General features: G+C 50.1%; 1 protein-coding gene across 2 annotated transcripts; it reads left to right on the top strand.

Moving 5' to 3' along the window:
- Window positions 1-328: 328 nt before the first annotated feature.
- LOC144732782 (dystroglycan 1-like) lies at window positions 329-16,536 on the top strand. 2 transcript variants are annotated; one of them, XM_078614368.1, is made up of 5 exons: window positions 329-583; window positions 3,549-3,663; window positions 5,924-6,011; window positions 10,909-11,417; window positions 13,710-16,536. In XM_078614368.1, exons 4-5 carry the CDS (start codon window positions 11,046-11,048, stop codon window positions 16,167-16,169), a joined length of 2,832 nt encoding a protein of 943 aa, XP_078470494.1. In that variant the 5' UTR covers window positions 329-583; window positions 3,549-3,663; window positions 5,924-6,011; window positions 10,909-11,045; the 3' UTR covers window positions 16,170-16,536. The 2 variants fall into 2 exon arrangements, with proteins under 2 accessions (XP_078470494.1, XP_078470495.1); XM_078614369.1 differs by lacking the exon at window positions 5,924-6,011.
- Window positions 16,537-20,928: the final 4,392 nt, after the last annotated feature.

Here is a 20,928-nt window from a genome sequence, read left to right as displayed (position 1 = left end):
CCACGCCCTCACCCTCCTCCCATGCTATGCGACCAGCGTGGTCAAATATCACGGGTTTTTATCCAGAGGGCTGTAAATTATTACGATGAAAGAAATGTCGGCGTAATCCATGTATTCATCTTCTTGGTTCTTTCGGTAAAGTCACGTAGAATGGAAATATTAAAATAATAAAAATAAAACATAACATAATTCTCACGACGTTTCGGCCACAACGCAAGCAGCCGTCCTCAGGTCCTCAGGTGGAGAACAGGGCTGTCGAGAAGACAGAGTCTCTGTCTGCTTGCGTTGTGGCCGAAACGTCGTGAGAATTATTTTATTATGTTTTATTTTTATTATTTTCATTCTACGTGACTTTACCGAAAGAACCAAGAAGATGAATCCCTGCAGTCACGAAAGCTTTAAATCGAAATTTAATCCATGTATTCTTATATTTTACCTCTCACCATTTCGAGTCCAACTTCCCCAACCATTTCCTGACGACGGTGCGTGGATTTCCCGCGCATGTCTTGGCCTTCTGTCTCCGAGTGAGTTCAGTCGGTACCATTGTGCGGCCACCATTATAGAAGAGGATCCTTTTGCAGAGGTGAGAGAAAAACCCCCCAAAAAAGATGGGGTCGTTTTGGTCAAGACGTCCACACTCCAGCATTGTTCGCATTCTCTTGTGCGCACGTCTTTGCACGAGCGTGTGCTTTACACATCGTGGAAAGCAATCACTACATTGTATTATGACATTTACAAAAATGCCATCATCATCATCGTCGTATTCCACCCCTGCCCCTTTGCACATTGGCCACAAGGAAGGAGCATGTCTAACAAGCATTGTGACATTGAACTCTTTGCAGGCTGAATTGCTTCTAAATCAGGGTGGCTAGGAGATGTTAACTACCTCGCCCGGTATGCAGGAGGTCGTGGGTTTGATCCCGACTCTGACAGATTCCAAGAACACAGGATGAGATGTTACTATCCTTTGTGCAAGCACTTCCAAGAGTTCATGAACAGTGAGCCTGGTGAAATTTGGGGAGCGCATCGTCAGTAGTGAACCTTTGGTTCCTAGGGTGTTTCGGCCTTTCGCACTATACACCCTCCCCAAAGGCGGCCAGCGACAGGGTGATCAATCCTACGCTTGCGTCCCATTCCCAATTAGTCATAGGAGTTGCCTTGTTGTTGATAGCCAACATCCCGTTGGACACATGTATATTTGGACTTTACACGTTCTCCACGTTGGTCGCGTGGATTTTTCTCCGGGACCTCCGGTTTGTCCCTCCACATTTAGAATCGGCGTGCGTCTGGAGTATTTGGCTGCTATAAATTTCCGCACAATGATGAGCCACTTTTTGTTGAGCTATCATTTGTGGCCAGGTCGCTTTTTAAAAACAGCGATGTAGCTCAGTGGGCCATACCTAGTAAAATAGAAAATAGTTTATAGTTTCATAGCTTAATATTCCAAATTCTACAAATTCGGTCAAATTTCGTGACTTAGGCTGTTTCTGGCAGACTTACAGATGTTGCACTGTGTTTAATTTACAACGTTTTACGTTCCACGCTTACATCATTTTATGTTTGTACCACAGCCAGGCGTCACTCGCACCAAAGCGTGCTCGTTTGACAACATGGTTCACGTATTTCTTACCGATGATGCAAGGTGGTTATTTTTTCTCATTTTGTGTGAACGGGCGTTTGTTTTACGTCCTGTGAAATGTCACTTAAATAAATCCGCCGTTATTTTGTCACGTCAAAAAAACCATGTGCCTTGTAGTTTCGCTTTATCCGTTGCGTCAACAAGCGCTGCAAGTCAGAGACGATTCAGTAAACAAACTTCGTGGGCCCGCTGAGCGTCTCGTGGTGTACACGCAAACTCTCTCCCCCCTGTGTGTGTGTGTCTCCACGCACGAGATGACGCAGCAGCAGGGTCTAGTACTCATACGGATTACTCAATTGGGATTGTGCATAGCAAGCGTCGCCCGCCCGCCCGCCTCAAAGTTCAAAGTTCATTTATTAGGTATAGCCCTGTGAGCCATTCGGCTCTTGAATCGGGTGCAACCGCAACAAACAAAAAACAAAAACATGAACAAAAACATCTTAAAGTGACTATGTGCAAACAGAAAATCCAAGAAAAGACAGCAAAATATTGCAGAAAAATCACCGTACACCAACCCTATGCAATATCCCAGTGGGATGCAAGTCAAACAACAACAACAACCACAAGACAACTTAGATTAAGGCCATCAGTCTAACTCTGTACTACAACAAACAAACATGGCCAAACCAAAAAACTTTTCGAAAATCACCAAAATAAAGCCATAAAAGCAATTAAACAGTGGTCATAGGAACTGTGACCGAATTTTCACAATAAACGACGTAAACAACATGTACTACCAAACTCTGTAGCCATAGCTGGCTGCATGAGTCACTCCACAACAGTAGGAGCATCAGTCGGAGTATCAACATTTTTCAATGCACCTTCCCTCATTGGCAGACTGATGCCCCGTGTCACTCTCGCAAAAGACCCGTCCCCGGCTTCTTGGGTTCTCGGCTGTTTCGACGAGATGAACTTCAAACTAAACTTCGTCTGCTTCTGTACACACGTCCCCTGCCTCCCTCCCTCTCTGCCATGTCCCTCGCCATTTGTCGTTACCACACTTCTCACGCAAGTCTCGGCACGTGGGTCTCTTTTACCCCAGTTTTTTGTGGGGGTCATCGCTGTCGGCCCCTGAATGCGTGGGGGGGCAATCATCGTCGGCTTCTTTTTTTTTATTATTCATTTGACGGGATGCGAGACGCCAATGAACTTTCTATCCCCCTGCGCGTCGCACGGTTTATGAAAGGATTATTGAGCGGGTGGAGGAGTTCCTATATCTGGGCGGCTAACTAATGGCTCTCAAATTTCCGTGGAGGTCTATATATGTGTCCGAGAGGCCGTGGCGCCTTTAAATTAGCATCAGAAGACAGGGTGGTAGCTTCCTCGTTTGTCACTCGACCCAAAGCTGTGGCCATTCCCAACAACAGCCAATCCGTTGCTCATGCATGCATGCTTGTGACACGCATATATTTTGTCACCTTCGTATGTTGAGATGGGTGTGCTGCTACTTGATCTATACTTGGCCTCTCCAACCCGTGGATGGGTTTCTCATGCAGATGAGTCTGCGGTGGCTGCGTCATGCAGTCGGCACGCACAGAGCCACCCTGGGCCCTAGACTCTGGTAGTTTTTTTTAGGTCGGTTGGGTTGAAGGTCGTCCGTCGAAGTGGGGCATGTCATTGTCTAGCGAAGTGCTTTCCTGATGCAGCTGTTGCTGATTGAACTTGGGTCCAACTGATAGCACTGGTTTTAAATGTTAACCCGATTCAGGATGTTTGTGAACTATGCCATTGGTTTATTCATCATCATCATCGTCGTCATCGTCAACCGTGTTCAAACCAATGTTGGTGAATGTCTCCCACAAGTCGTTGGCACTCACCACTTTCACGCGATGCCACCACAGTCCATCACGCTGCCGCACGTGAGCTAATCCCATCGCTCCGTCTCTCTTCCTGTGCTCCGTACCTTTAGGATGAGTTCCCTCCCCTGGCTACCACTCCACCGTGAGGCTTTTGTCCGTCGGTCATCGACCTCTCCCGCAGTAGCCTCCTCTCCTTGCCACGCTCAACAGCCACTACGACGTCTGGTTTGTGTTTGCTCTCCGGATACGCGCGCGTTCCTCGTGTCTCTCGGTATAATTTACGGACTACGTCTCTCCACATCTCTGTGCACTTTTCAGCTTTAGTTCCACGTTCTTTTCATCAATTATCAGCATTTCAAATCCACAAGTCATGCATCAGCAGCTCTCCCACTAGATTTGTTTCACCTGATGACGATTGCTTTTGTTGCGATGGAAACGTCGTGATATTTTTTTGTTTTTTTTCTCTCTACGTGGCTTTACCGAAAGACCCAAAGAATATAAGTCATGACAGTTTAGTAAGCACTCATTTACAACGACAAAAAAGTCCCCTTTTTGGCACATTGGTGGCATGTTACATTTCACTCTCAAATCATATTTTCCAAAAGCACTCCAACCTGCCCGCACTACTTCACGTCAATATTTGGTCCCGGTCCGCTGTCAATAATCCCCCCAGACATGCGTACAGTACTCCAGTCGCTCTTCCCAGTTACGTCCCACCAATCATTATCTTTTTCGGTTGTGCCGTGGTGGCGAGATGTTAGCTACCTTGCCTGGTATGCAGGAGATCGTGGGTTTCAATCCAGACCCTGACGCCTGCTGTATATTTGGAGTTTGCATTTTTTTCCCCGTGGTCGCGTGGATTTTTCTCCGGGTCCTCCACATTCAGAGACATGCGTTTTAGAGCATTTGGCTGCTGTAAATTTCCGCATGATAACGCTAAATGTTCACTTCGTTGAGCTATAATTTGTGGCCAGGTCGCTTCTGAAAAAGAACTATAAAGCTCGGTGGGCCTTACCTGGTCAAATAAAAAAACTTTTTACTTTAGAGGTGCCATGCCCTGGCTTGCCAGGAGAAGGCAGTACAGCAATTGGACTGATTTTCATTTGTTTCCATCTGTACGGGGATAGAGTGTTGGCCACTCGTATATGTGTGGGTTTCCTCCAGGTACAGCGGTTTCCTCCTACATGTGTGACTCATTCAACGGCTGAAAACAGAATATCCTTTACACCAACAATATAGCAGGCACAGCTGTTAACCCATACGGTTTACCCCGTATCCTTGCACAGGGAAATTGAGTTTTCAGGTCAATACGGTGTACAGCCGTTTCAATACGGGCAAAACAAAAATGTTTGTCTATTTTTTTGTGTTTCTCCGTTGCGATGTGACTTTGTAGGACGAACGCTGAGATTTATAAGGGCACGGGGTGACCAATAAGCTCTGAGTTGGTCTGTAATAAGGTAGGCAGCACTGATAAGGGTTTGACAGGTTTGTAGGAGGTGTTAACAAGATATTCAGACATCAAAATAGACACCTACTGCAAGGTTTCAAGTCGACAATATCCACACGTACTTGCGGCAAAACGTGCCAGCAAACGTGCTTTGATGATAGAGTGGTGCATTGTCCTTGAAACTCATTTGCCTACACACGAGACACAGCGTCCTTCTTCGTGGCCTCGTCTCACCGGCGTTAGACCAGAGTACAACGCCACAAGGCGACGCGGCACAAAGGAGATGCAAATACGCAAGCGTTAAAAGCTCGGGGTGAAGCAGTTCCATCTACGGAGGGGGGGAGGGCCCTTTTGAAAAGCCTCACTGTGGCAGGACCCTGCTTGAAAAAAACGTAACCGGACACGGTTATGGCTTTTTGTGGATAAATAAGTTTAAGCATCGATCTTCTAAGTTATATTTCAATCGCGGCAATTCTGAAGCCGCCAGTGAGGGAGGAGGCTGTGTCGGTCAGAATTTCGATCGATGTATTGGCCACGTTACGTACAAATCATATCCGTGTAAACGTGACAATCTTGTCGGGTGGCGATGAGGGTTGGTGACAATACTTCTTGGCATGAAACCACTGGAGTGGCCTAGCCCAAAAAAACCGGCTGGACTCATTGTTGCCCATGCTTTGTGCGTTCGTCATTTGGCTCCATTGCCTAACTTAGCATCCTGCTTTCTTAACTTCTTCACAATTTGCTGCAGTTCAGAAGCTTTGGTTGATATAATGGCAGTGGTTACCTTCTCAGGAGACAATCATATTCAGCCTGCTCCTCACCTGAAACGAATAATTTGTTTAGTGGGGTATATATGAATATTCTTTGCTGTAGAAATCTGCGTACAATTTCTCCACTAGTTGTATGCGTCTCTCACTCTGTAATATGTTATTTTGCTCTCTAGGGGCAACGCATTGTAATCTTACAGCCATTACATTTAGTTTTGCTGCCTTAATGCTCCCATTACTTATGATGCTTTTCATTTTTATCTATATGTAGCGTCGTCGCTCATGCAAATTGCATCTCTCACAATCACCGAGGAACCACAAAGCCGGAAAGCAACGACAGCAGCAGCAGCCTACAGGCGGTGAGGAGCCAACGCTACCAATAGTGGCCCAACATCTGGGGTCCTCTATGCATTAAGATGTTTCCAGCCAATTAATCGACGTTGGTACTACGTGTTGGGTGGAAACCCCCGAGCACCCGGAGAAACCCCCACACGTGCGAGGGGGCAACGCTCGATGCCACACAGAAGGGACAGACGGGAACACATTCCTGCGGAGGGAGCTGGTAGGAACGTTGGGTTGCTCGGTCAATGGCCAGGGTCAACGGCGGCGTGGTGTATTCCGCAAATATGGCCGACTGTGAGTGCGGGCACAAGCCGGCGTGAGTAGGTTAAACGTTGAGTTTTATAAGGGCACCACAGGGTGACCAGCCCCTCCCCACCCAGCCCCACCCTTCCACCCCCCACCCTGCCCCACCCAGCCCCTCCCCACCCTCCCCACCCAGCCCCTCCCCACCCTCCCCTCCACACCCTCCCCTCCACACCCAGCCCCACCCTCCCCACCAGCCCCTCCCCACCCTCCCCTCCCCACCCAGCCCCTCCCTGCACGACTGACACAATAATCCCCTGTGGGCTGGTGTAACCAGGAGGTTCCTACCAGTTGGCACTTTGCTGTGCTGCCTTCTCCTGGCGAGTCGTGGTAGGGCACTTCACCGACGCCCAACGGGAAGGGAGTTTCGTAACATTCGTGCTGGTGATCTACCAACCCTAATTGTGCGACGATTTGATTTTCGTGCCACGTTCAAGAGTTTCATTCCCTGGTCCTTTTCTCAACACTTTCTGGTATTCAACACTTTCTGGTATTCTGTTTACGTTCGACGCGTGCATTCCTCGCGCGCTGCGACCAAGTTTCCATCGCCCCCGATACGCGTCAACTCGCGGACGTGATTTTCCATTTTTTTTTTTAAAGGCTGCTGCTTCGACGCTCGACTTGGTGTTGTTGTTGTTGTTGCCTCCTGTAATCTCGGTGCCGCTTGTGCGTTTTCATTTCGCTTCACACTCCTCCTCTTCTTCTGCAGCGTCGCTTATTGTGGCCCCATTCGCTTGCCCATTCCGCCAGCCGCGCTGAGGAGCCGCGGGCACTCTCGCGGTTTCACGACGGGCATGCAAATGAGCGCTCGCTTTGTGCGCAATGGACGGCCCAAGTAAACTACGATCCACTCCGTTTTTTTTATTTCCCCCACACCCCTCCCTCCCCCCACCTCGATACACTGGTCAACACACTTTTTCTGGCATAAGGTATTCCAACGGTTTTAAGGTAATTTTGGGGTGCTGATTCCAAATCTGGCATCAGTTTTTGTCTATCACATCAGGTTTTTGAGATATCGAATATTGCATTTTCAATAAAAACTGCAGAAGAAACATATTAAATAAATGTGGATATCTACATAAAATGATATAAACACACTATCCTAAAAATACAGCACCATATTTTAACACTAAAGCAGTCACCGACTCGCAACAACTTGCAATCATAAGTGACAGAGTTAATTTCGGGTAAAATCAATGAAAATGGGGTATGCCGATAGCATAAAAATGAGATGTGATAGAGCAAATCTGAGATCCGATTTGGAATCAGCACCATGAAATTAGTCTAAAACAGCTGCAAAAGTCCAGGCCAGAATTTTTTTTTTTTTTTTGTTGACCAGTGTTATCGAAGGAGTTGGCGAGCGCAGGCCCCGAAGACGCGAGATGGCGATGCGACGGGCAAAATAATCAGCGCTTGTTCAGGAATGTTGTGATGGGTAAGACGAGAGTTGATACGTCTCTTGAATGGAGCTGGGGGTTATTATTAGTTGGAGTTTGGGGGGAAAGAGACGATGGGAGGGAATTCCAAAGTTGAGCCGTGCCGGGGGGGGGGGGCGGGCGTTGGGAGAGGCAGAAAGAGAAGTGGTGTGACCTGCGGTGTGGTGAGTGGGTGAGTGGGTGGGTCGGTGGGTGAGTGGGTGGGTGGGTGGGTGAGTGGGTGGGTGGGTGGGTGAGTGGGTGGGTGGGTGGGTGGGTGAGTGGGTGGGTGGGTGGGTGAGTGAGTGGGTGAGTGGGTGAGTGGTGGGTGGGTGGGTGAGTGGGTGAGTGGTGGGTGGGTGGGTGGGTGAGTGGGTGGGTGGGTGGGTGGGTGAGTGGGTGGGTGGGTGAGTGGGTGGGTGGGTGGGTGGGTGAGTGGGTGGGTGGGTGAGTGGGTGAGTGGTGGGTGGGTGGGTGGGTGAGTGGGTGAGTGGGTGGGTGGGTGGGTGGGTGGGTGAGTGGTGGGTGGGTGGGTGGGTGAGTGGGTGGGTGGGTGAGTGGGTGAGTGGTGGGTGGGTGGGTGAGTGGGTGAGTGGGTGGGTGGGTGGGTGGGTGGGTGAGTGGTGGGTGGGTGGGTGAGTGGGTGGGTGGGTGGGTGAGTGGGTGAGTGGGTGAGTGGTGGGTGGGTGGGTGAGTGGGTGAGTGGTGGGTGGGTGGGTGGGTGGGTGAGTGGTGGGTGGGTGGGTGGGTGAGTGGGTGGGTGGGTGAGTGGGTGAGTGGTGGGTGGGTGGGTGGGTGAGTGGTGGGTGGGTGGGTGGGTGGATGGGTGAGTGGGTGGGTGGGTGGGTGGGTGAGTGGGTGGGTGGGTGAGTGGGTGAGTGGTGGGTGGGTGGGTGGGTGAGTGGTGGGTGGGTGGGTGGGTGGGTGGGTGAGTGGGTGGGTGGGTGGGTGAGTGGGTGAGTGGTGAGTGGGTGAGTGGGTGAGTGGTGGGTGGGTGGGTGGGTGAGTGGGTGGGTGAGTGGGTGAGTGGTGGGTGGGTGGGTGGGTGAGTGGGTGGGTGAGTGGGTGAGTGGTGGGTGGGTGGGTGGGTGGGTGAGTGGGTGAGTGGTGGGTGGGTGGGTGGTGAGTGGGTGGGTGGGTGGGTGAGTGGGTGAGTGGTGGGTGGGTGAGTGGGTGAGTGGTGGGTGGGTGGGTGGGTGAGTGGTGGGTGGGTGGGTGAGTGGTGGGTGGGTGGGTGAGTGGGTGGGTGGGTGGGTGAGTGGGTGGGTGGGTGGGTGAGTGGGTGGGTGGGTGAGTGGGTGAGTGGTGGGTGGGTGGGTGAGTGGTGGGTGGGTGGGTGAGTGGGTGAGTGGTGGGTGGGTGAGTGGGTGAGTGGTGGGTGGGTGAGTGGGTGAGTGGGTGGGTGGGTGGGTGGGTGGTGGGTGAGTGAGTGAGTTGGTGTAACCTGCAGTGTGGTGGTGGTTGAACACAACGTGCAGGATGAGACGCCACAGTCCGTCTCTGGTAGTCTGAGCCCTCAACATGGGTGGAGGAATCAACGAGTGAAGTTGACGAAAACAGTAACCATGGTAGTAGTAGTGGTAGTCGAGTGACATGGAGGCGACTGGCCAATGGTGAATTAGTGCTGGATCATCAATCGAAACTCATTCGCATTCTACACCCGTCATTCTTTTTTTTACGTTCCACTTTCGTTTTTGCTCAAAATCTGTTTTCTCACACAGAACTTGGCGTTAGAACTCACACAGTGAATATGCCTTTTGTACGTGTGTATTTATGTTGCACTTCTTTCACACCGTACGTAGCCAACCGTGATAATCGGAGGTGCCTTTACCTCCGTAATATGCATCATTCAATTCCCCGGTGTTTGTGCTTTGTACAGACTCTCGTACCATTTATGTAATGAGCGTGAGCCTCTCTCCGAACAAGAGTTGTCAAGCACTGGCCCAAAGGCCCCGGATTGTTGCACCCAGCAACAATCCGCAACCATTAACGTTGAAATAGATGATGAATTGTAAATATTGCGGGTTTAACTCTCCAACACACCACTGGTATGCTGGACTAAGTAACGAATTGGTGCGTTTTTTTTACGTAACAAACCTTACTAATTGGCTGTGACGCGTGGTGACTGGGTTTAAGGACGCATCTATTTACGTGATCTAACCCCAAACCTCTTATGGAGATGATGCTGATTTGTGTCACGTTGTCGACTCGTGCGTTTGACGCTCTTATGCCGGTACCCAACGTTTAGCGTGAAAAATAAAAACCCCGGGGGTGGCTTTCAGCGGAACCTGGCGGAGCGATGAAACAGCACTGCCGGGTTCCTGGGTTTGAATCCAGGCAGGCACACCGGCGATTATTAAACTCAAGTCTAGCGTGAGCCTCGGCCTTTATAAGTCACCGGTGACGACAAGAGAATAAGGAGTATTAAAATGAAATATTTCACTCGATTTCACTTAATCCTGTGGCAGAGTGCGCGGCGAATGTGCAAACCCCAAATGTGGAACGGAGTAAAAAAGGAAGCGGGTTTTTAATCGATGTTTGTGGTGGTGCCTTACCGTTCCGAAATATCCGAATCAATTCTTCCTCTCTCGGCCACGCTGCCAAGAGCACAAATGGAATAAATCTGGGGGGGAAAGGACGAAACAAAGTTTAAAAAAATTAATAAAAAACCCAAGCCTTGGCATGGCCTGCACGCTCAGCCGAATTAGTGTAATATTGGTTCTAGTTTCCCTATCATTGCCAGGTTCTTCTCCTGTACGTTCAGGGGAGCCGTCATATATTCGTGTCGATGTCAGCAGGGAGACTTTGCCTCTTGGCCAAAAAACCGTGACCGTGACGGGTCCCGTCGTTGACGATCGTGGCGCGTGGCGCTCAGCTCTTGGCCACACGTGATGGCCGTGGCGTTGAGGATCGTGGCGCGTGCCATACAGCAGCTTCTGTGTATTCGTGGTTAGGCTGCAGTGTCACTCCATTGGTCTTGGTAGCACACGAGTGTCATTGGAATATAATTTTTGTAAACGTGTCCGATTGATTATTCACTTTAACTACATTGGCTCGATGCGCCATGCTAAATTATACGCACGTAATGGCGCTTTGCCAAAATCGACGAAGAACTTTTTTGAAATGTCACCCTCCTGGATGTGCTCGGGCGCGTCTTAAAAAACCCCGCGTGTGTGCGTTCTCTTCTCTTTCACAGGATCTTTTGCACGCTCAAGTAACCGCGGCAGAGTTCTCTGACGCCCATCGGCCAAAGCAACACATTTACGTTTTGGATTTTTAATATTTTTTATACGTGAAATTTTAACAACAAAAAACCCATTTTAAAATCTTGCCATGTGCCATCACACACGCCTTCCAGTGACGAATTTCAACTCCCCCAAGTTGCCGAGGCAGTGCGTTCGCTCCCCGCCCGCCGTCCAAATTGTGCTCCTCCTGCTGCCGCTCGTGCTATCCATGCTCGGCGCGAGCCCCGGCTTTCCCAACGCCGACGCCGCCACCGGCGACGATGAACACGTCCGCTTGGTTGGGCAGGAGGGCGTGCCACACATCGAGGCGTCCCTGCACTTCGGCTACCCCGCCTCGGAGTCCGGGCGCCCGGCTTACGAAGGGAAGAGGCCGTGGCAAGCCTCCGACGTGGTGGCGACCGTGGGTCACGCATTCCAGCTGCCGATCCCACTCGACGGTGGCCCGGGCCGTTGCACTAATGTAAGTATGATGCGCTTGATAATTCACTGGTCAACACACTTTTTTCTGGCATGCAAATGAGCGCTCGCTTTGTGCGCAATGGACGGCCCAAGTAAACTACGATCCACTCCGTTTTTTTATTTCCCCCACACCCCTCCCTCCCCTCCCCCACCTCGATTATTACACTGGTCAACACACTTTTTTCTGGCATAAGGTATTCCAACGGTTTTAAGGTAATTTTGGGGTGCTGATTCCAAATCTGGCATCAGTTTTTGTCTATCACATCAGGTTATTGAGATATCAAATATTGCATTTTCGATAAAAACTGCAGAAGAAAAATATTGTATAAATGTGGATATCTACATAAAATGATATTATAAACACACACTATCCTAAAAATACAGCACCATATTTTAACACTAAAGCAGTCAGTGACTCGCAACAACTTGCAATCATAAGTGACAGAGTTAATTTCGGGTAAAATCAATGAAAATGGGGTATGCCGATAGCATAAAAATGAGATGTGATGGAGCAAATCTGAGATCAGATTTGGAATCAGCACCCTGAAATTAGTCTAAAACAGCCGCAAAAGTCCAGGCCAGAAAAAATGTTTTTTTTGTTGACCAGTGTAATTCTCATAACGGTATAATAGCCATAGCGTTTTCAATACGTTGGTGACTCAGAAGCAGAGGTCGCAACCGGGTACCCGATACCCGTACCCTACCCGATACCCGGCTACCCGTACCCGGCCAGGTACGGGTACCCATTTGCGACCCTAGTGCGACCGGGTACCCGGGTACGGGTACGGGTAGGCCGTGAGTCACTGGTGAGTAACCGTCTGTCACTCATTTCGGGTAGGGTACGGATAGGGAACGGGTACCCATTTGCGACCCTGGTGCGGCCGGGTACGGGTACGGGTAAGGAATCAAAACCCGTTTGCGACCTCTGCTCAGAAGCGCCTTGTGTCGCAAGCTCGCGTCAAACATTGCAAGGGCAAGCCCGGTGACAGCTGTCCCCCTGTGCGGAAAATGGTGAGCTGGCACCGGCCTGCTGATGAGCATTAGTGGGGGGGGGGGGGGGTGGCGGTGAGGGCGATGATCGCAGCGTGCTTTCCCAATTGAGTGATTTGCGAGCAATTTGTCAATTGTCAATCAAAATGTATCCGCGGTTCGTTTAACTTTTCAACGCAACGTTTAACTTGTACGCTCACACTATAGATTCCATCCGCTCAGTTATATAACATTGCCAATATCCTAGATTTTTGCTTTTTAATTGTGTTTAGATATGGCTTTTTAACATTATTGTTAATCTGCTTTATTTAGCAGATTAACAAAAATTCACCACAGTGGTGACATGTTAACTACCTTGTCTGATGTACAGGAGGTCGTGGGTTCGATCCCAACCCTGACGCCTGTATATTTGGAGTCTGCATGTTTCTCTCTCCCCATTGTCATGTGGATTTTTCTCCGGGTCCTCTGGTTTTTCCCTCCACATTTATAATCAACATCACCTGCTTAGAATATTTGCCTGCTATACATTTCTACATGTGATAATCCACTTCTCGTTGAGCTATCATTTGTGGCCAGGTCGCTTCTAAAAAAATAGTTTAGTTTTTAGTGGATTTTTTTTTGTGCGTATATATGTGAAAAAAATATTATAAAGTCCACCTGCTTCAGGAACTCCTTGCACTATATTATCCAGCAGCATTCATTTTAGTAACAAACTCTTGACCGCATATGACCTTCTGGGCCTTATTATCAGTCAGACATGATTTTAAAAAAACAACAACAACAACAACATATTGCGTGGGTGCAGGATGCTTCTTGTGAGGGCACAGAATCTCCAGGGGACCCGTTCGAACGCCAACCGCAGTGTTCCATAAAAACCTCGTGAATGTTGACCCACGCTGACCACCGCTGACCTCTGCTGACCCACGCTGACCCACGCTCACCCACGCTGACCACCGCTGACCCACACTGACCCACTGCTGACCACCGCTGACCTCTGCTGACCAATGCTGATCCACCGCTGACCCACCTCGGAACCACCGCTGACCCACACTGACCCACCGCCCACCACCGCTGACCCACGCTGACCCACGCTGACCCACCGCTCACCAGCGCGCCGCCACGTTCTCCCCGCGCGCCCGCCGTGCGGTTTGTTTTTTATCAGCGTGCGCCGCGGTTCCGTGCAAGGTGCGCAGAGAAATTAAAACGCTTCCCCAAGGTGCGCTGCTCGAATGATAAAAAAAACAAAAAGTTCCGGAAACGATCTTTACACATTCTTCTTTTTTTTCCCGCCGCATGTCTGCAGGTGACGGAAGAAGGGAAGAAATCTCTGCCCGACTGGTTGTCTTGGAACGCCGAACTCAACACGCTGTTCGGCCTTCCCCTTGAAGCCAACACTGGCCTTTACTTCATCGTGATCTCGCATCCCTCCCCCAACGGAGACGTCCACAGGAAGGAGATGTTTCCGCTGCACGTTGTCTCCGAGCAGTCCAACAGTCGGGTGACCGACAAGCTGCCCTCCTTCCCTGGCAGCGCGGACGGAGGATGTGGTCCCGAGGAAGCCGTCACCGTCTTAACAATCATCATAGACGCCGACCTGACAAAGATGAACCCGGGCCAGCGACTTCAGCTGTTGAAAAAGATGGAGGCGTTCTCCGACGTCAAAGTGGACAAGATTAAATTGATGCCGGTTATCAACAACAGGCTCTTTGATATGTCTGCATTCATGGCTGGCCCAGGGAATGCCAAAAAGGTGATCGAAAACGGAGCTCTCTTGTCCTGGAAATTAGGCTGCTCGTTGAACCAGTCCACCATTCCCAACATTGCGAGTGTGGAACTACCCGCAAAGGAAGGTACGATGGCGGAAAAGATTGGTTATCCTGTCTTAGGCTGGCACATCGCCAACCAAAAGGCGGTCGTGAACAAGCGGTCACGTCGGCAGCTTTACTTGACTCCAACTCCAGTTCTCGTGTTTGTTCCCGCCACCGCACGGGTGGAGCCGGTGGAGCCGCCGGTAAGAATTGTCCCTTCCCACGTGTCGCCGACATTTGGTCCAACGGACGTGACGGAGGATCCGGTCCGCTACACGGCCCCCGGACACATCGTCACACAGGTCGTGACGGTCACCCCGAGCAAAGTCCGGCCGTCCGTTTACGCAACCCCGATACTGTTTCCAATTCAGCCGACGGCGATCGACACGATCACCGTCACTGTCGGACAGTCGATACAGCCGACCGCCGCCCGTCCCGAGTACGTCGAGCCGACCGTCACGGTGGCGTCCACCGCCGACGGCGCGAAAGCGACGCCCACCGGCGCGACGGGCGGCGGTGGGAGGATTAAAACCACGACGGCGAAGCCAACCGCCGCGGTCACCAAGAAGCCTCGCACGAAGAAGCCGGTGTTGAAGTTAACCACGCCTGCTCCGACGCCGCCCATGAAAGCCACCACCACGACGGCACCCGTGGCAAAGATCACCACGAAAGCCACGACGACCACGTCTCGGACAACCACGAAAATAATTCCGGATCCAAACCGGCCACCCACGCTGAAGAACCCCATCGACAGACTCGACGTGAACATCGGAACTTACTTTGAACTTAAGATCCCTTACGACACGTTTTTTGACCACGAAGATGGCACCACCGACAGGCTGAAGTTGGTACTCTGCACCAGCAAACACGAACTCGTCAATGCGAGCTCTTGGGTGCAGTTTAACAGCACGAGTCAGGTATTGTTTGGATTGCCTCCGGACGATGAAAAGCTGATTGGTAAACACGAGTACATAATGTCGGCAATGGATAAAGGGGGGAAGATTGCGAGAGATGCCTTCGAAATAATAGTTCACAAAAAGCCAAACGATGGGCGGTCCAGTGCAAAGTTCCAAGCAAAGTTCAACAACGACTATAAGAAAGTTGCCAATGACGTGCTCATGAAAATTAAGTTGGTGAAAAAACTCGCCTATACCTTGGGCGACAAAAATGTGAGCGCTTTAACTATAGACGACATGAGAAGTGGCTCGTTCACAATCGTTTGGAATAACAATTCCCTTCCGCTGGAACCGTGCCCAGATGAGCAGATCCGTCAACTGGGGAAAAAGATCGGCACGGACGATGGGAAGCCGACCGAAAGTTTTGACGCGAACATGGGTCCAGAGTTCAAGCCGGTGTCTGTCAACGTCGTCGGCTCGGAAGATTGCGAGGGAATCAGTTTTGTGCCCGTTCGAAAAGGACCGCCTATGGATCGTCCTCAACCGACGACACCACCACCTCTGGAGGGCCCGGAGAGAACAAGTCAGGACGATGTCTATCTTCACACCGTCATACCGGCCGTCGTAGTGGCCGCTATCCTGCTCATCGCCGGCGTCATCGCCATGATCTGCTACCGAAAAAAGAGGAAAGGAAAGCTGTCCGAAGAGGACCAGGCGACCTTCATCAAGAAAGGCGTCCCCATCATCTTCGCCGACGAGCTGGACGACACGAAGCCGGCGCCGTCCTCCAGCATGCCGCTCATCTTGACGGAAGAGAAGCCCCCTCTCCCGCCGCCTGAATACCCCTGTCAGATGGCCGGCCCCGGCATGTCAGCGGCCGTGTCCGCCGCCACCGACGACTTCGTGTGCGAAAGCACGCCGCTCCGTGAGGAAGACCCCAACGCGCCGCCCTACCAGCCGCCGCCGCCATTCACCAGCCCGCAAGGAGCGGGGGGCAGAGGTCAACGTCCCAAAAACATGACCCCGTACAGGTCTCCTCCGCCGTACGTGCCCCCGTAAAGTGTCCTCCCAGCCGGCCGGCCGTTGTTCCTTATTTTTAGCTTTGGTCTGCATTCAATTATAATTCGTTTAGACTGCGACGTTTGTAGGTTTTTTTTTTGATGAAAATATTTTTTTTTTTTAAACAGAAACGGTTTTATTTCGCAATCGCACGTGTGTGGAGATGGTGGCGTAGGATATTTGAATGTTCTTCCCTATAGAGCGGAGCTGTGTTCAGGCGGCAGTGCTAATACCTACCTAGTCTGTCTTAATATTTTTATTTGAAGGAATAACTAAAACAGTTCTGACATTTTACTACTAAAACTTATTTTAAATATGTACAAATTTGTTGATATTTTGTCAAATAAATGAGTGGTTACTTTTTGGACATTGCGTCAATATTATAGAATCTTGAGTGTCAAAAAGGAGGGAGTTGTAATAATGTTGTGGCTATCATCTTTAGGTTTATTAAAGAAAAACAAAAGCCCACAGCACACGAACGCAAACATAACTTTCGTGAAGCCGTTTGTTCACCAGCGAGAGTGATCGGATCGTAATTTGCGAGTGGTTCTCTGAAGAAGCGATTTAATATGTACGCATGAGGTACAACGGAGTGTGTGGTACTGCATGCAGTGATTGTTGGGACAAGTGGAGGTGAAGAGAGCGAGAGAGAAAGACATAACACGGTTGTTGTGTTCTCGTAGACACTGAACAAATGGTTTGGCAAAAGCAAGCCGTGCGGCTTGGCCGTTTAACCGCCTTATGCCGTGAGGGGCATTTCACAAATTGGCGAGTATTATTTTTATTTAACAATCATCCATACCATCGACAAACCTGACATTCAGAGCATTTTTTGGTTCACACTTGTAAATGTGTGCGATTATATATTGCCATGTATATTTTGTATTAATATGCCACAAGCCTTGTATGAGAATACCAATGTGTGTCCGTTTAAGAAGGGTTTGTTGATTACACGTTGCTACGCAGGTCCTGTCGAAGTGCATTCGTGAAACCGGGCAATGTCTCTCCACATTTCCCCCCTGAGAGAATGCGCACAATCCTTGGCTTTTGTTCGACATTTTATCAACACGGGATATCGGCGGGCATACATCTTCGGTGGCACCCAGAACACGCAACCACTTGACGCCCGAGCATCACGACAGAGACTGAAAAGGAGCTTACCAACGTGTCCATCACATAAGCAGCTGTTTACACTTTTTTTTTTTTACAAATGTTGGCTACGTATGGTGCGAAAGAAGTTCAACGCACACGTGAAATATTACATCTCTCGCCAAACTGTTATGGCGAATGTGTCGTGTTAACCAGGTTTAACATCCCTCGCCTGGTACGCAGGAGGTCGTGGGCCCAGTCGGTCCAACCGACTCAATTCGTCGTTAGTCGCAGATCGATTTGGGAACCTCACCGAGGCGTTTTCTGAAGAGTCCCCAGTGAATCTGCTTCCGCAACGTGTTTGGAGCCACCTCTTCCAGACTCCCACCGCACTTTGCGCAACATGGGAACGTAGCGTAGACGTTGGAGCTCGGTAATTGTCTGCGCCGACAAGCGTCGGGAATTCGCCGCAGCAACTTCAAAGTGGCCCTCAAACGTCGGCACTGTAAAATTTCGATTTAAAGCTTCTCTCGTGACTGCAGGGATTCATCTTCTTGGTTCTTTCGGTAAAGTCACGTAGAATGGGAATAATAAAATAATAAAAATAAAACAAAATAATTCTCACCACGTTTCGGCCACAACGCAAGCAGCCGTCATCAGGTGAAGAACAGGTCTGTCGGGAAGACAGTCTGAATGAAACACCACCAAGCTTGGCAGCGTATATTTAAGCTGGGTTGGAGGGAGAAGAGCGCCTTGACAAAAGACACTGTGGTTGATGGTCATCTATCTCCATTTGGTGGTCTGGAGAAGCTTCTAGAGTTTAAAGGCTGGGTTCAGGCGGTGCGTGACAAAAAAAATCTATTAATCTCTCGCCAAACTGTTATGGCTAATGTTTCGTATTAACCAGGTTTAACATCTCGCCACGGGGGTAAGATGTTACATCTCTCGCCTGGTACGCAGGAGGTCGTGGGTTCAATCATGTCCCTTGACTACTGTGCATTTGGAGTTTGCTAATTCTCTCACCGTGGTTGCGTGGATATTTCTCCAGCTTTGCCTGCTCCCCCCCCCCCTCTCCATATTTAGAAAGTGCATCTAAACAACTTGGTTGCTACTATAAATTCCCACTTGTAATGGTGACGCTTTTAGCCACCTCGCTGAGCGATTACGTGTGGCCAGGTTGCCTCTGACGAAGAGCCGATAGCTTCGTGGGCTTTTCACTTGACAAATACATTTGTTTAGTGATTCGTTTTTCATCAATGTCACTCATTATCAGGGCTGTGACTTTTATATTTCTATATTTTTTTTTTACGAGCCGATTTTCCCAGCTGGAGGGCAAAACGGTCAACCTGCGTTGGACCAATTGACACTTTGTCCACTTTAAACTTTCACTTCCAATTGACACTTTAAATTGACATTTTCACATAAAATTTACACTTTCACTTGACACTTTCAATTGACATTTTCACTTGACACTTTGGCCAATTGACACTTTAACGAGCGTCCCTTGTGGGATCCCCTGCCAGCCCCCCGACTGGGTTGCTGGCAGACACCCGCTGGCTAAAGCCGCCAACCCATCACAGCTTCGGGGCAAGGACGAGGAGCAGCGTGGAGCCTCGTTGAGTCCTCTATGCAAGCCTCGCGCGCACTCGTCAGAAGCCGACCAATGGGAGGGGGCCTCCGGTTTCTCGCATCTGCCCACGTGCGTTGGGCCGTGACCACTTTGCTTTTCCCCTTTCCTTTCCTTCCACGCCTGTGGTGGTGGGGAACGACATCTCTCGCGGGGCCCGAAGAACGCACCACAACCATTGGAACCTCATTTGCCAGTCATCTGGTCCAACACCATGTGAGACTAGGCTCTAAGGAAAGCTGTCTCGGGTGTGGACCAATCAACTTCAAGGACAATGCACACATTATCAGAGTTGTGTTTTTTGTTTGCATTATGACTGCAGGTATTGTGGTCTATGCAAACATGACTCCTTGTAAAAAAAAAAGGTGTCAGTTTTGTTGCCAGTAAGAAGGGTAAAAAAACAATTATCAACGCACCACAACTCCCTCGTGCAAACTTACCTGGGTTGGTCCTCGAGTTCGCGGTGGGAATGACCGGGTGTGGGGGGGGTGCAATCTCCCCCCACAGCACGACCGCTGCCACTGGCGGCGACGATGGTGACGAAGTGGCCGAGTTAAAATAGGAAATGATCCTGTGAGAGAGATATGTTTCGAGGCGGGACTTGAAGATCTCTACCAAACCGGAATCCCCTGACAGCCTTCGGCAGTGAGTTCCACCATCCATGACCCCCTACCGACCTTCTTGGTTCTTTCGGTAAAGTCACGTAGAATGGAAATAATAAAATAATAAAAATTAAACAATACCTATCATTACCTCTACTGACCTACCCCGACTGACGCCACCCACCCCTAACCACATTGACCCCACCCACCCCTACCCCCATTGACCCCACCCCTACCCCCATTGACCCCACCCCTACCCCCATTGACCCCACCCACTGCCACCACCTTCTGCACACGGCCCGCACCCCCCCCCCTTTCCATAGCCCCTCTGCACTCGGTCCAGCCCCCTGTCCAGAAGTCGGGGCAGGGCCTGAACAGAGAGAGGCGGCGGCCTGAAGAATAAGGGGCGGGGCCTAAAGGATAATGGGCGGGGCTTAAAGCGGAAAGAGGTGGAGCCTGATGAGGATGGGCGGGGCCTAGTCAGGAAGGGTTGGGGCCTACAGGTGTAAGGTGAATGTACAAGCACGTGCAGGCATGACGGCTTTGGTGCTGCAGTTGTCGATCACAGGCTGACGAGTTCAAACTTTGGGTTGACTGTCGTGCTACGATTATTGCTCCCAGTGGCAGGGGTTTATGGAGCGTGCTGCCCCCTACTGTGTCAAACAGAGATCTACATTTTGACTTAACTTTCGTGACTGCAATAATTCACATTCTTTGGTTCTTTTGGTAAAGTCACGTAGGTAGATAGAAAATAAAATTTAGAAATATTTTCTTCATTTTAATTGTTTTTTTATTGTATTTTTATTTTCTATCTACCGAAAGAACCCAGAATATAATAGGATGAGATTTGGATAAAAGGCAATTCACCAGAATGTTAAGTTTACCTGTGGGAGGGGAAATATCCACACAATCTGGGGGGGCACCAGTGGGGAGTTTAAGAACCGGGGGGGGGGCTAGCGTCTCATCTGCACACCGTGTGGCCGGGGAGGGGAGGGGGATCTCTAAAAATGTCAAAAGCAAATAGACACCAACACGCAAAACAACCGCCGTGCCATCGCACGAGAGATCGAAAATATATCGCACGACCATCATAAATCAACGTGAAGTGATACATTCCCAGCAGCGTGAGTTTGTAGACTGATCATTGTAGCATTACACATGCATTCAGTGAGTCTCCATGCAAGTCCCTGGGTCTACATGTGATTCTACGGCAGGGGTGGGGAACGTCCGGCCCGTGGGCCGTACAAGGCCCACGAAATCATTGGGCCGGCCCCGGGGTCATCGCCCAGTAAGTCCGAATGAAAGTAAAAATGCACAATAGCGAGTTCAGAGCGGGAACGCTGCGACACGGGGGACTAAGCGGGCAGCAGGCGAGGTGACGTGCCGTGCCCCATCTTCACTGACGGCTTCAAACGGAGTCACAACATTCTGCGCGCACATA

The sequence above is a fragment of the Lampetra planeri genome, chromosome 44, assembly GCF_965212315.1.
Source record: "Lampetra planeri chromosome 44, kcLamPlan1.2.h2, whole genome shotgun sequence".
Taxonomy (NCBI): domain Eukaryota; kingdom Metazoa; phylum Chordata; class Hyperoartia; order Petromyzontiformes; family Petromyzontidae; genus Lampetra; species Lampetra planeri.
This window is presented reverse-complemented; position numbering and strand designations above follow the sequence as displayed.

What these genes read in the sequence shown, in the direction of transcription:
- LOC144732782 (XM_078614369.1), top strand. Translation starts at nt 11,046, where the DNA reads ATGTGCCATCACACACGCCTTCCAGTGACGAATTTCAACTCCCCCAAG. An exon ending in GCCCGGGCCGTTGCACTAAT is followed by an intron (nt 11,418 to 13,709) that starts GTAAGTATGATG and finishes GCATGTCTGCAG; the next exon opens with GTGACGGAAGAAGGGAAGAA.